Source organism: Moschus berezovskii, chromosome 6 (assembly GCF_049115385.1).
Source record: "Moschus berezovskii isolate FMDL1 chromosome 6, NW_MosBer_1.0, whole genome shotgun sequence".
Lineage (NCBI taxonomy): Eukaryota > Metazoa > Chordata > Mammalia > Artiodactyla > Moschidae > Moschus > Moschus berezovskii.
In genome coordinates, this window is record NC_142465.1 from 75,858,689 (window position 1) to 75,871,311 (window position 12,623).

Sequence of the window (12,623 nt, forward strand, 5' to 3'; positions counted from 1 at the left end):
TGCTTTTATACAGTAATAAGTGAGCCTTGAGTTCAGTTCAGTCACTCAGTCGTGTCCGACTCTTTGAGACCCAATGAATCACAGCACGCCAGGCCTCCCTGTCCATCACCAACTCCCGGAGTTCACCCAAACTCATGTGCATCGAGTCAGTGATGCCATCCAGCCATCTCATCCTCTGTTGTCCCCTTCTCCTCCCAGCATCAGAGTCTTTTCCAATGAATCAATCTTTGCATGAGGTGGCCAAAGAATTGGAGTTTCAGCCTCAGCATCAGTCCTTCCAATGAACACCCAGGACTGGTCTCCTTTAGGATGGACTGGTTGGATCTCCTTGCAGTCCAAGGGACTCAGAAGAGTCTTCTCCAACACCACAGTTCAAAAGCATCAATTCTTCTTCAGGGCTCAGCCTTCTTCACAGTCCAACTCTCACATCCATACATGACCACTGGAAAAACCATAGCCTTGACTAGACGGACCTTTGTTAGCAAAGCAATGTCTCTGCTTTTTAATATGCTGTCTAGGTTGGTCATAACTTTTCTTCCACGGAGTAAGTGTCTTTAAATTTCATGGATGCAATCACCATCTGCAGTGATTTTGGAGCCCAGAAAAATAAAGTCAGCCACTGTTTCCCCATCTATTTGCCATGAAGTGATAGGACCAGATGCCATGATCTCAGTTTTCTGAATGTTGAACTTTAAGCCAATTTTTTCACTGTCCTCTTTCACTTTCATCAAGAGTCTTTTTAGTTCTTCACTTTCTGCCATAAGGGTGATGTCATCTGAATATCTGAGGTTATTGATATTTCTCCCAGAAATCTTGATTCCAGCTTGTGCTTCCTCCAGTCCAGCGTTTCTTATGATGTACTCTGCATATAAGTTAAATAAGCAGTTTGACAATATACAACCTTGACGTACTCCTTTTCCTGTTTGGAACCAGTCTATTGTTTCATATCCAGTTCTAACTGTTGCTTCCTGCATATAGGTTTCTCAAGAGGCAGGTCAGGCGGTCTGGTATTCCCATCTATTTCAGAATGTTCCACAGTTTATTGTGATCCACACAGTCAAAGGCTTTGGCATAGTCAATAAAGCAGAAATAGATGTTTTTCTGGAACTCTCTTGCTTTTTCAATGATCCAGCAGATGTTGGCAATTTGATCTCTGATTCCTCTGCCTTTTCTAAAACCAGTTTAAACATCTGGAATTTCATGGTTCAAGAAGTTGAAGTCGAACGGTTCTATGAAGACCTATAAGACCTTTTAGAACTAACACGCAAAAAACGATGTCTTTTTCATTATAGGGGACTGGAATGCAAAAGTAGGAAGTCAAGAAAAACCAGGAGTAACAGGCAAATTTGGCCTTGGAATACGGAATGAAGCAGGGCAAAGGCTAATAGAGTTTTGCCAAGAGAACACACTGGTCACAGCAAACACCCTCTTCCAACAACACAAGAGAAGACTCTACACATGGACATCACCAGATGGTCAATACCGAAATCAGATTGATTATATTCTTTGCTGCCAAAGATGGAGAAGTTCTATACAGTCAGTAAAAACAAGACCGGGAGCTAACTATGGCTCAGATCATGAACTCCTTATTGCCAAATTCAGACTTAAAATGAAGAAAGTAGGGAAAACCACTAGACCATTCAGGTATGACATAAATCAAATCCCTTATGATTATATAGTGGAAATGAGAAATGGATTTAAGGGACTAGATCTGATAGACATCCCTGATGAACTATGGATGGAGGTTCGTGACATTGTACAGGAGACAGGGATCAAGACCATCCCCAAGAAAAAGAAATGCAAAAAAGCAAAATGGCTGTCTGAGGAGACCTTACAAATAGCTGTGAAAAGAAGAGAAGCGAAAAGCAAAGGAGAAAAGGAAAGATATTCCCGTTTGAATGCAGAGTTCCAAAGAATAGCAAGGAGAGATAAGAAAGCCTTCCTCAGCAATCAATGCAAAGAAATAGAGGAAAACAACAGAATAGGAAAGACTAGAGATCTCTTCAAGAAAATTAGAGATATCAAGGGAACATTTCATGCAAAGATGGGCTCGATAAAGGACAGAAATGGTATGGACCTAATAGAAGCAGAAGATATTAAGAACAGGTGGCAAGAATACACAGAAGAACTGTACAAAAAATATCTTCATGACCCAGATAATCACGATGGTGTGATCGCTCACCTAGAGCCAGACATCCTGGAATGTGAAGTCAAGTGGACCTTAGAAAGCATCACTATGAACAGAGTAGTGGAGGTGATGGAATTCCAGATGAGCTATTCCAAATCCTGAAAGATGATGCTGTGAAAATGCTGCACTCAATATGCCAACAAATTAGGAAAACTCAGCAGTGGCCACAGGACTGGAAAAGGTCAGTTTTCATTCCAATCCCAAAGAAAGGCAATGCCAACGAATGCTGAAACTATTGCACAATTGCTCTCATATCACACACTAGTAAAGTAATGCTCAAAATTCTCCAAGTGAGCCTTATTGTTTTCTATTTCCAATCCTACCTCATGTAAAAAACAGCGACGTTGGAATCAGAAAGACTTGGATTGAATTTTTACCATTGCTGTTTACTAGCTTTGATAAATCTCTTTCTAATAATTTTTTGTTTCCTTTTCTATAAAATGGGATCATAATTCTTCACAAGTGGCGGTGAAGATTAAAGAACTGTGGTGCTGGAGAAGACTCTTGAGAGTCCCTTGGACTTCAAGAAGATCCAACCAGTCCATTCTAGAGGAGATCAATCCTAGGTGTTCATTGGAAGGACTGATGCTAAAGCTGAAACTCCAATACTTTGGCCACCTCATGCGACGAGTTGACTCACTGGAAAAGACTCTGATGCTGGGAGCGATTGGGGGTAGGAGGAGACGGGGAAGACAGAGAATGAGATGGCTGGATGGCATCACCGACTCGATGGACATGAGTTTGAGTGAACTCCGGGAGTTGGTGATGGACAGGGAGGCCTGGTGTGCTGTGGTTCATGGGGTCGCTAAGAGTCGGACACGACTGAGAGACTGAACTGAACTGAACTGAAGCCCTCCAGTAAACAGCTGTCTTCCGTTCCCCCACTGGATTGTCAGCATCACAAAAGCACAGTGTGGATTTCTATTTCTTACAAGTGTGAGTTCTATTTAGTTCCCCTTTCCTCCTCTTCTGCCCTAATTTCACCCCATTGATTTGTTGCTCCAACAAGATTAATCTATCTATGATTTATCTAGTACTCTGCATTGCCATTTCATTTAATTTGAGAGAGAAAACAGCCTAAAACTTAAAGTGATACAACTTGTAGAGTTTCCTGCAATCACTGTTTCTCTCCAGACACATCTAAGAGACAACATATTCCCTTTTTAAATCAAGTTTTGAAATCTGTACAAGCTCAGTTTGTGGTAGTATTAAAAACGTTAGGGAATTTCCTGACTGTCCAGTGGTTGGAACTCTGCATTTCCAAGAGGTCCCAGATTCCATCCCTCATCAGGGAACTAAGATGCCACAGACCAGAAGGCCGTGCAGCATGGGAGAGAAAAAAATAAAATCAAACAAACAAAAAAACCCTTAAGGACACTACATTCTCTTCTTACCTGTCTTATTTTATTACAAAAAAAAAAAAATCAGGGACAAGAAACGTTGCAAATGAAAAGGCAAAATTGATTTTGATAGAAAACAATTTTAATTAAATACAGGGGACAGTAGCAGTAAATATAAAACATAAAATCCAGTATGCAGGGAGGAGGGAACCCTAAAGAGCTGAAGAGGCTGAAGGGATCTCCACTGACAACAATTGATGCAAATCTGTATTTGAGACCTTCTCACAGACCTCCTTAGAAGTAATACATACCTTGTTCTTGGCCACAGAATCTCAGACACAGGAGCACACAACATGCACTCAAACATGAACGCACATTCAAACATCTACCCCTCCACACACATGGGGACACACACACATCCTGATTTAACCCTTTCACCCAGTTTGCCTCCCTCTATATGCCTGAGGCCTTGAAAAAGAAAACTTCTGGCGTTCCACAAGGGCTTTACAATTCTAGTGTGTACTGTCTTCCAGCTCTTGGTTTATAGGAGCTGTGGGATTAAAGGCCACTTGCTTCCTGGAGTAGACTCTAAACAGGCAATCATGGGATTGGCTTCCTGCTCCACTGTCCACTTATCAGGTGCAGTCCTTCCCAACCATGGAAACCTGGCTGCTGCTTTGATGTTTTATATTTCAGGTCGGTGGAGATCAAAAGGAAACCCTGAAAAGGATGCAACAACGAATACAATGTCAAACTTGGGGGTATGCAGCCATAGGATGTCTAAGTCTGCCTGAGGGGTGAGGGGGACGGGGCTTCTTTACCGGGTCCTACTATATCATACCCTCCTCTACCCCTGCCCCCTTGTGAATGCCTCAGACAGAGGAACAGGCTATTTTGGATTCTTGTCACCTTGGGTGACTTAAGCAATTATAGAAGGGGACATAGGGAGGGAACGGGGTGCAGAGTAGTAGATAGGATTGGAGAATTCTGTCAGAATCTTACATCTACCTCCCCAAATCAAAAAGCCCCAGAAAGGAAGAAATAAGATATTGTGAAGATTGTGAACAATGATTAACCAGGAAACCACTTTACAGCAGATCCCTGAACCCAGAGGAGTGTCTTTGGTTCAGGCCAAAGTTTACTCACTAAGGGAATCAGAAGAGCCAATTTGGTCTCGAATATGCCCTTTCCAGCTACATAAACCTTTTCACCTCTCTGAGTCTTCCTCTCCTTATCTATAAAATGGGATTCACAGTCCCAGCCTTACAGGGTATCTTGTGGAACAAATAAAATAAAGTGCACTAGTGCATCTTCTTGTACTGTGGTGTGAATATACTTGGCTTCAGAGGGAAATCAGATTTGGTCTGATTTTTTTTTCCTGGTATAATTTTTAAACTCAAGTTTAAGGGCTTTTCATTGTTAATTATGAGCTTTAAGAGCTAAGTATCTTGTTTATAAAATTCCTTGGGTTGGGAAAAAAACAAAGCAGGACAAAATAAAACAAAAAGTAAGCAAAATAAGAAGAGGTGCATTCTACTATGAAAAGAAACGGGGCAATTAATATTGATAATTCTTACCTCAAGAACTTCAATATCTGAATTGACAAGTGAGATTTTGTGTGGGTTGGGTAGAGGAAATCCTTGCTGTAATTTTGCTAAAATACAGAATAAGATGTGAAATAATTGGGCACCGGCATGGAAGATTTGGTAAACTTTTTAGTAAGAGACTAACAAAAAACTTTTTGATAATTTATCCTTCCACTCTTCCTGGTTCTGTGTCTTCAATCTTCTCTGATATATCTCTAGCATTTTCCTGAAAGAATGGTTAATTAATCTGTGCTCAATAAAAATGTACTTGCAACTATATATATCTGGATGGCAGAAAAAAAGATAGCAACTCATCCCATTTGTGTTTTGAAAATACCTTAATCAGTGTGTCCTGAGAATATTTTCATCTCCAATACAAAGTGTATTTTAACCAAGCCGCACTCAAGATGCTACCGTTTGTGAACAATTGCAGTGTAGGTCTGGGATTGTCATTCATTAAAACTCTGTCTATTCCAGTGGTGATCTTTGCATAAAAACCACAGAGACACCCTCAAGAGAGCTTCATCTCATTTCTGGCTGACCCAAAGGAGGCTCTTGACTGCCTAAGGAGAATGGTTTTAATTTCCTTAGCTCAACCAGAGTTAGCGGTTCTTGCTTGCAAGTAGGGTTGCTAACAAGGCTTGAAGCTGGAATATCTAATTTCGAAGCCATATATTTGACGGTATCCACTCTGTCAATCCTGGCCCTGGCCTGGATTCATAATAACATATTAGAAGTACAACCTTCAGGATGGAAAGTCCTGGACAATCCCCAACACTTAACCAGTGTCTGAGTTACATTGTTTCCCCAGATTCCCTTACCGTTGGCTAGTGGGAGGACTCCAAAGTGGAGAATGGAGGACAGAATATTCTCAAACCTCAAGACCTAAAATGAAAGTGGAAACTGGATCAGTTGCTAAATGAGGGTATTTTGAAAATATGATGCCTGGTTTAGACATGCACTCCCCCAGACCTCATCAGAATGGGTAGCAATAATCAGCATCTCTGCATACACATATTCTAGGTTTCCAAAACTGAAAGCTATTCTGTGGAAAACCATTTTCACAGGGTTTCCTAATCTTTTTCCTCATTGAGGATGGGAATTTCTGCCCTCTCTACACCGGATCATGGTGACAACAAATGCAGAGGAACCACATAGTGGCAGCAAACATGGCAGCTTAGATATCAAGTAAGACAATCTAGAATGGACAATAGATATTCTAGTTAGTGGTCTTTCATTAATTTATTGGGAACTCCAGTCACAGGAGTTTCCCTATGTTATGCTCTATAGTTAATGGCACCACCAGAACATGCAATTTATCTTTAATAAACTAAGTAGTTGCATAATCTTAGCAAAATGCTTCCCTCATAGCTCAGTTGGTAAAGAATCCACCTGCAATGCAGAAGACCTCTGTTCTATTACTGGGTTGGGAGGATCCGCTGGAGAAGGGAAAGACTACCTATTCCAGTAGTCTGGCCTGGAGAATTCCATGTACTGTATAACCCATGGGGTCACAAAGAGTTGGACATGACTGAACAACTTTCACTTTAGCGAACTGCTGGTTCCTTGGAAGATTCAGGTATTAAAAACAAATGATGACTTCAGTTTATTCAATGAATGTTTTTTTTTCATTCAATGAAAGTTTTTTAAGCATCCTATATGCTTAGCAATAATAAGAACCTCTTTGCAGCTTAGCAAGGATGGCTCTGAAGCAGACTTCCTAGGTGTATCTCTTGTTTTGACCACCTAACTGTGTGATGTTGGGGAATTTCCTTAACCTCTCTGTGCCTCAGTTTCCTCAACCATAAAGTGAAGATAATAATACTAATCCCGCGGGGTTGTGTTAGGATTAAACAAGTTAATATTATGTAAAATTCCTTATATACACCATTGTCATTTTTTCAGAGATGTCTACAAACATTGCTAAATGCTGCTGAAGGGGAAAATTGACCCTAACTGAGAACCACTTCTCTATAACATAAGCGACATGTAGATACAGGGTAGAGACATAAATTGGTGATTCGGCTGATCTTCCTGAAGCTTGGGGCAGAGGGTTTCCAAGTTGTATGTTGGAATGACCTCTTCCAATTAAGAGGTCACCAGGCTAGACCCCTCCAAAGTGGCATCTACACAACCAGCCTTACCTTAATTTTAGGAGATGGGTAGAAAACCTTTGAAGAGCAAACTGAACCATGCCTAACAATTCATACAGAACATCATCCTTTGGAAGTCTGAATTGTAAATTCTACAGGATTATTTTATCCAAAAAATGACATGTTCCTGAAAATGTCTGTCCCCTCCCCCAGCATTACATAGTCTTAACAATCTTTTTAATTCTTTTTAAAAGTCTTTTTGAATATATACAAGGGAATTCCTCTCTTGCTTAATGGTTAATGGGCTTGGTGGATGTGTAGCTACATAAAGAATTTTAAAGTCAAAGCCTACACTCAGAGGCAGAGAAGACAGTTATCCAGCTATAGATTTCTCATTTTTCCCTACGTGGGAACTTGGAAAGCACTGATTCTTACCTCAATATTGCTGCGATTGGACTCTGGCAAAGAAAGGCGGAATCTGAAGATGAAACAAAACAACAAAAAACAATAGGAACAAGCTCAAGGAGGGAAGGCTTAAAAACAACCACATCAGTAGAAAGAAACAAAAATTAAAAGAAACGATTTTTTCAGTTCAGTAAGTCATTATTTAAAAGCCACACATACTTGTGAGAACATTGAGTTCTAGTACATCCTCCCCCCTGTATTTGCTGCTGAAGAAGCAGGGCAGGAAAAACGAAAACAGGGTAGGTTGCCCAAGTGCATTTGCTACAAGGGACTTACTGTTGGCAACTTGAAACACAGAACATTTTTGTTTTGGCTGAGAGATGTGGTGTTTGAGATCTTAGTCCTCCTACCAGGAATCAAACCCGGGCCCTGAAAGTGACAGTAACCAGTCCTAACCATTGGACCACCAGGGAATTTCCCAGAACATTCTTAAGAAGCAGTTTTTATGTCTTCTTGCCCTAAACTCAACTTTGTAACTTCCCCAAGTTAGACTGGCTCCTTATTAACAAATATGACAATGACAGTGATGATGACAGTGGTGGTGACATGGACTCTTCTAGAAGCTAGATAAACGTTTAAAATGTAATCTTCCCAATGACTCTGTGAGTGATGCTACTATCATTGCCCCTTTGGCAGATAAGAAAACTGATGATTAAGGAGTTCACAAACAAGTGTCTCCCTATCTATGCCCCTCTTCAATAAGGTGTGGCCACTTAACTCAGCTGTACCTCTCACAAGAATGTTTTTGCTATAACATTTAAGAAATAAATGTGCATGGAAGAGGTAAGTTTGCTTATTATCAGCCAATATCATGTTAGTATGAATTAGGCTTTGAGGTTTCTTTAAGGTGACAGCTAAGAGCAAAAACTAGAAAGACTGTTAATTCTGACAAGGATCAGAGATGGTACCAGAGGGAACTTCCCAGATATAGTGTTTCCATCTCAGGGGGCACAGGTTCAGTCCCTGGTTGAGGAATTAAGATCCCAAATGCCCTGAAATGCAGGCAAAAAAATTAAAAAAAAAACAAGAAAAAAGAAAAGAGATGATAGCAGAGGCCCTGTGGCTCAGATTGACCTTACTAGAAAGTGAAGACCAGAATTTTCAGGGCATCCTTGAAGGAAGTAAGCTGAGCAGTTGAACATCACTTGAAGATACTGCTGGGGAAATGTGAGGGGGATGCCTCCCCTTGGTCAACCTGTTTCTTACGAGGGACAATCTAGAGCAGTCTAGAAATTCAGCCTACACACTTGTAAATCTCCTGACTGTTCTTTCATTACAACCCCAAGCCGTGATTTGTTACCGTGTGAGGTTCCTACAAACCAACTATCCTTTTCTTGTGCGTGTGTGCTCAGTCGCTAAGTTGTGTCTGACTCTTTTGAGACCCTGTGGACTGTAGCCCACCAGGCTCTTCTGTCCATGGGATTATCCCAGCAAGAATACTGGAGCCAGTTGCCATTTCCTACTCCAGGGGATCTTCCCCACCCAGGGATGGAACCCGTGTGTCTACTGTGTCTCCTGAGTTGGCAGGCGGATTCTTCACCACTAAACCATCTGGGATTACTTCTGTTTCCTAGTTCTCAATTTACCCTGTTAGTTTACTAATGGACAAGTCTCACTAACTAAGCTCTTCCTGTCCTGGCTCTGAAAAACACAAAAGCTCAACTCAGACCACTAGGTGGCAACCAACTTCACTCCTTTGACCTTTTATTCTCCGTTTGGCCCCTAACCTGTTAACTTTAAGCCGTTATGCTGGGCTGTGTTTAGTCACTCAGTCGTGTCTTACTCTTTTTGACCCCATGGACTGTAACCCACCAGGCTCTTCTGTCCAAGAGGATTCTCCAGGCAAGAATACTGGAGCGAGTTGCCATGCTCTCCTCCGGGGGATCTTCCCAACCCAGGAATTGAGCCAGGTCTCCAGCATTGCTGATGGATTTTTTTACAGTCTGAGGCACCAGAGAAGCCCTAAAGTCCTGCTACTAGCAGCTAATTTTTATTAGAGAAACATAGAGTAGCTGGGGAGAAAGGGAGCTCAAATAGTTCTATGTTGCAGACATATAAAAGTATAACCTATTTTATTTAATTTTGGCTATGCCACATGGTATGTAGGATGATAGTTCCCACCCCCACCCCCACCCCCCCAGGGATTGAAATTGCATCTCCTGTATTGGAAATGTGGAGTCTTAACCACTGGACTTGGTAGTCTAAATAAAGCCTATTTTTAAGGGTTTGGGGGCTTCCATGGCTGTCTGGTGGTTACGACTCCACTCTTCCACTGTAGGGGGTATGGGTTTGAACCCTGGTCAGGGAACTAAGATCCTGCATGCCACATGGCAGAAAGAAAGAAAGAAGAGAAGATAGAAAGAAAGGAAAGTTTGCGAGAAGTTTCACTGCTCTGATTGAAAACCAGAGCTAAAGTGCAAATTTTAAAACACAGCGAAAGACAAAGGTTCTTCATATTCTGAGTTAATGTAGCAAGTGTGGCATAATGAAGGCCAAATGGACCAAAGCACAGACACAATCCCATGCTTGCAGCCCTGTGGCCATGGCAGACACTGACAATGAATCCCTGTATGCAGTCCCTATAATAATTGCTTATTTCTCTGCCCTCTGACTATAAGCTCCCTGTGGGTTGAGATCCAGTCTTAATTCCCTTTGTATTCCTAGGACTGAGTACAGAGCATGACATATATCGCACGCAGTGTTCACTCGTTCACTCATTGATTCTTCTAGCAGATATCTGTTGAATACCTAGTATATGTCAACCCTGAAACTGGTACCAGAGATAGAAGTGTGAGTAAAAACCAAGCACAATCACTATCCCATGGTAGTTTACAGCCCAGTGGGAAGGCAGACATTAACCAAATAATAGCACTGATGAAGGCTTAATTAAAGTTTAGATAAAAACTCTGAAGGAAAGAAATACATTCATTGAGGTAAATGACAAAGGAACCTGATCTAACTTGGTGGATGCAGTAAGGTTTCCAAGGAAGGGCTGTGTCTTAGAGTTAACATAAGAAGGATGAGCAGGATTAAAAAGGCAAAATGGGGAAGGAAGGGGGAAGGGGTCTGGGCGGAAGTTGCAAAGGTCTGCATAGAGAGAACAGAAAGCCAGGGGGAGAGCGGCAGTATGATGCTAGACAGACAGACCGTGGCCATCTGTCTGACCAGGCCAGGCTTCTCAGGCCATGTTAGAAATTTCATGTTTATCTGGAAAGGAATCTATGGAAAGTTTCTAAGGAGGGGTGGGGGATGTCAGTGCTCTGTAAAGATCACTCTAGTTGCAGTATGGAGAAAAGATCGGCAGGGTGAGGTTCCCGGGTGCTGCTTCTATGCTCAGTAATGTGCTAGGCAATGTGAAGAATTTTATTGATATCTGTATTTATGAGGGATGGGGAGAAGCTGCATGTGCAGGAAGCAATTATAGAACATTACAAAGCAGCTGGTATTCAGGTGCTGTTTTATGGGTTTACACATTACTTGTTCCAGGAATTCTGGGAAGGTGCGAAAAGGTGATAAGACCAGAGTGGATTGTGTGTGTGTGTGTTATCATATGGGGGAAAATAAATTGTCCTTTTAGAGAAGCACTCTGTATACTACCATGTACAAGCACCCCTACCTGTCCCTTAGCGCCCAGCACTGTAATTGCTTGCTAATCTGAGTATTACCCTCACTAAACTGAGGACCTGGAAGGTAGAAACTATTGTTTTTCTCTCAACTTTCTGTATCAAGAACAGGGCAGAATATATACTTGGTGCTCCATAAATTCTCACTGAGTGGATGTATGGATAAATGAGCAGATAAAAGATCGATGGGAAAGTGTATATTGCAGGGTCCCCAACCCCTGGGCCACGGACTGGTACTTGTTAGGGACTGGGCTGCACAGCAGGAGGTGAGCCGTGGGTGGGCGATCAATGCCGTTTGTTCCCCATTGCTCCCCGTTGCTGGCAATACTGCCTGAACCATCTCTCCCCATCCCCCCACCCCCACCCCAGTCCATGGAAAAATTGTCTTACACAAAATCGGTCCGTGTTGCCAAAAAGTTTGGGGACCATTGGTCTGTCGGACTGAGGTCACCTCGAGGGTGAGGCAGCTGGAGCAGTATGTTCACTTTAGGAAGGGAAGACTGGCTGGTTTGAAAGGTAGGACCAGATGCTGAAGATCTTGAAAACCCTAGGCTGTGGATTTAATCTGATGATGAACACTTTCGAGGGGAGACATATGTTGAGCCTCCTCCAGAAGTAAAGGATTCTCTTGCTGAGGAAGAGTTTCCCAGTATTTTAACTCCTTTGCCTTCCGCAGTCTAGCAATCCGCCCTCCCACCAATGAGTTTGGGAGAAAGGGTAGAAGTCATTGGGGGTTCCTTCTCCAAAAGGGGCCCCCACTGTGGCCTTCCTTTCCCCTGGCCTCAACCGTAGCTCAGTGGGAGGGCGGAGACGGAAATCAGCCCGGTTGCCAAGCCTGAGCTCTGCTGGCCTGTCCGAGCACCGTTCCAACAGAAACTGAATCCATTCTTCCCAGACCTGTTTTCCTTTCTGTTTCTCACCCGATGGCTCACGTTGGGAAATGTTTATCTGCCCAACTGTGAGAAGTAGAGTTGGGTGTGATACTATCTGCTTGTAAGCAGCTATATTTGCATTCTCTGACAGTGTTGCGTGGGAGAGGTAGTAGGGCAACTCTGTGTGTGTGTGTGTGTGTGCGCACCTGTGTGTATGGTAGTGCTGTGGGGGTGCAGTTTGGGAGCATCCAAATTCTCTATTATGCGAATGTCAAAAAAATGTTCCAAACTCTGAGAAGTCATGTGCACTGGATTGCTTTGAGCCTTACACATGATTAAGAAAAAGGGTTAGAACTAAGTAATCTGTATGAAGGCCATAAAAGGGAAAGTGTTGTTTAATTTAGTCTCTGAATTAGTCTCAAAAACGCCTACTACATGACCAATCTGGATCGGAGT

General features: G+C 42.3%; 1 protein-coding gene across 2 annotated transcripts in view; it reads right to left on the reverse strand.

The window, feature by feature from the left end:
• Positions 1–3,648: 3,648 nt before the first annotated feature.
• Positions 3,649–12,623, reverse strand: part of BPIFC (BPI fold containing family C) — a 50,137-nt gene continuing 41,162 nt past the window's right edge. Inside the window, exons 13-16 of one of the 2 annotated variants that reach the window (XM_055396207.2) lie at positions 7,643–7,685; positions 5,936–5,999; positions 5,106–5,182; positions 3,649–4,248 (exon numbers count right to left, since the gene is read on the reverse strand). In XM_055396207.2, the coding sequence (XP_055252182.2) occupies positions 4,129–4,248; positions 5,106–5,182; positions 5,936–5,999; positions 7,643–7,685 (304 nt within the window). In that variant the 3' untranslated portion in view covers positions 3,649–4,128. The remainder of the gene's footprint in view (positions 4,249–5,105; positions 5,183–5,935; positions 6,000–7,642; positions 7,686–12,623) is intronic. The other variant, XM_055396208.2, reaches the window with a different exon arrangement.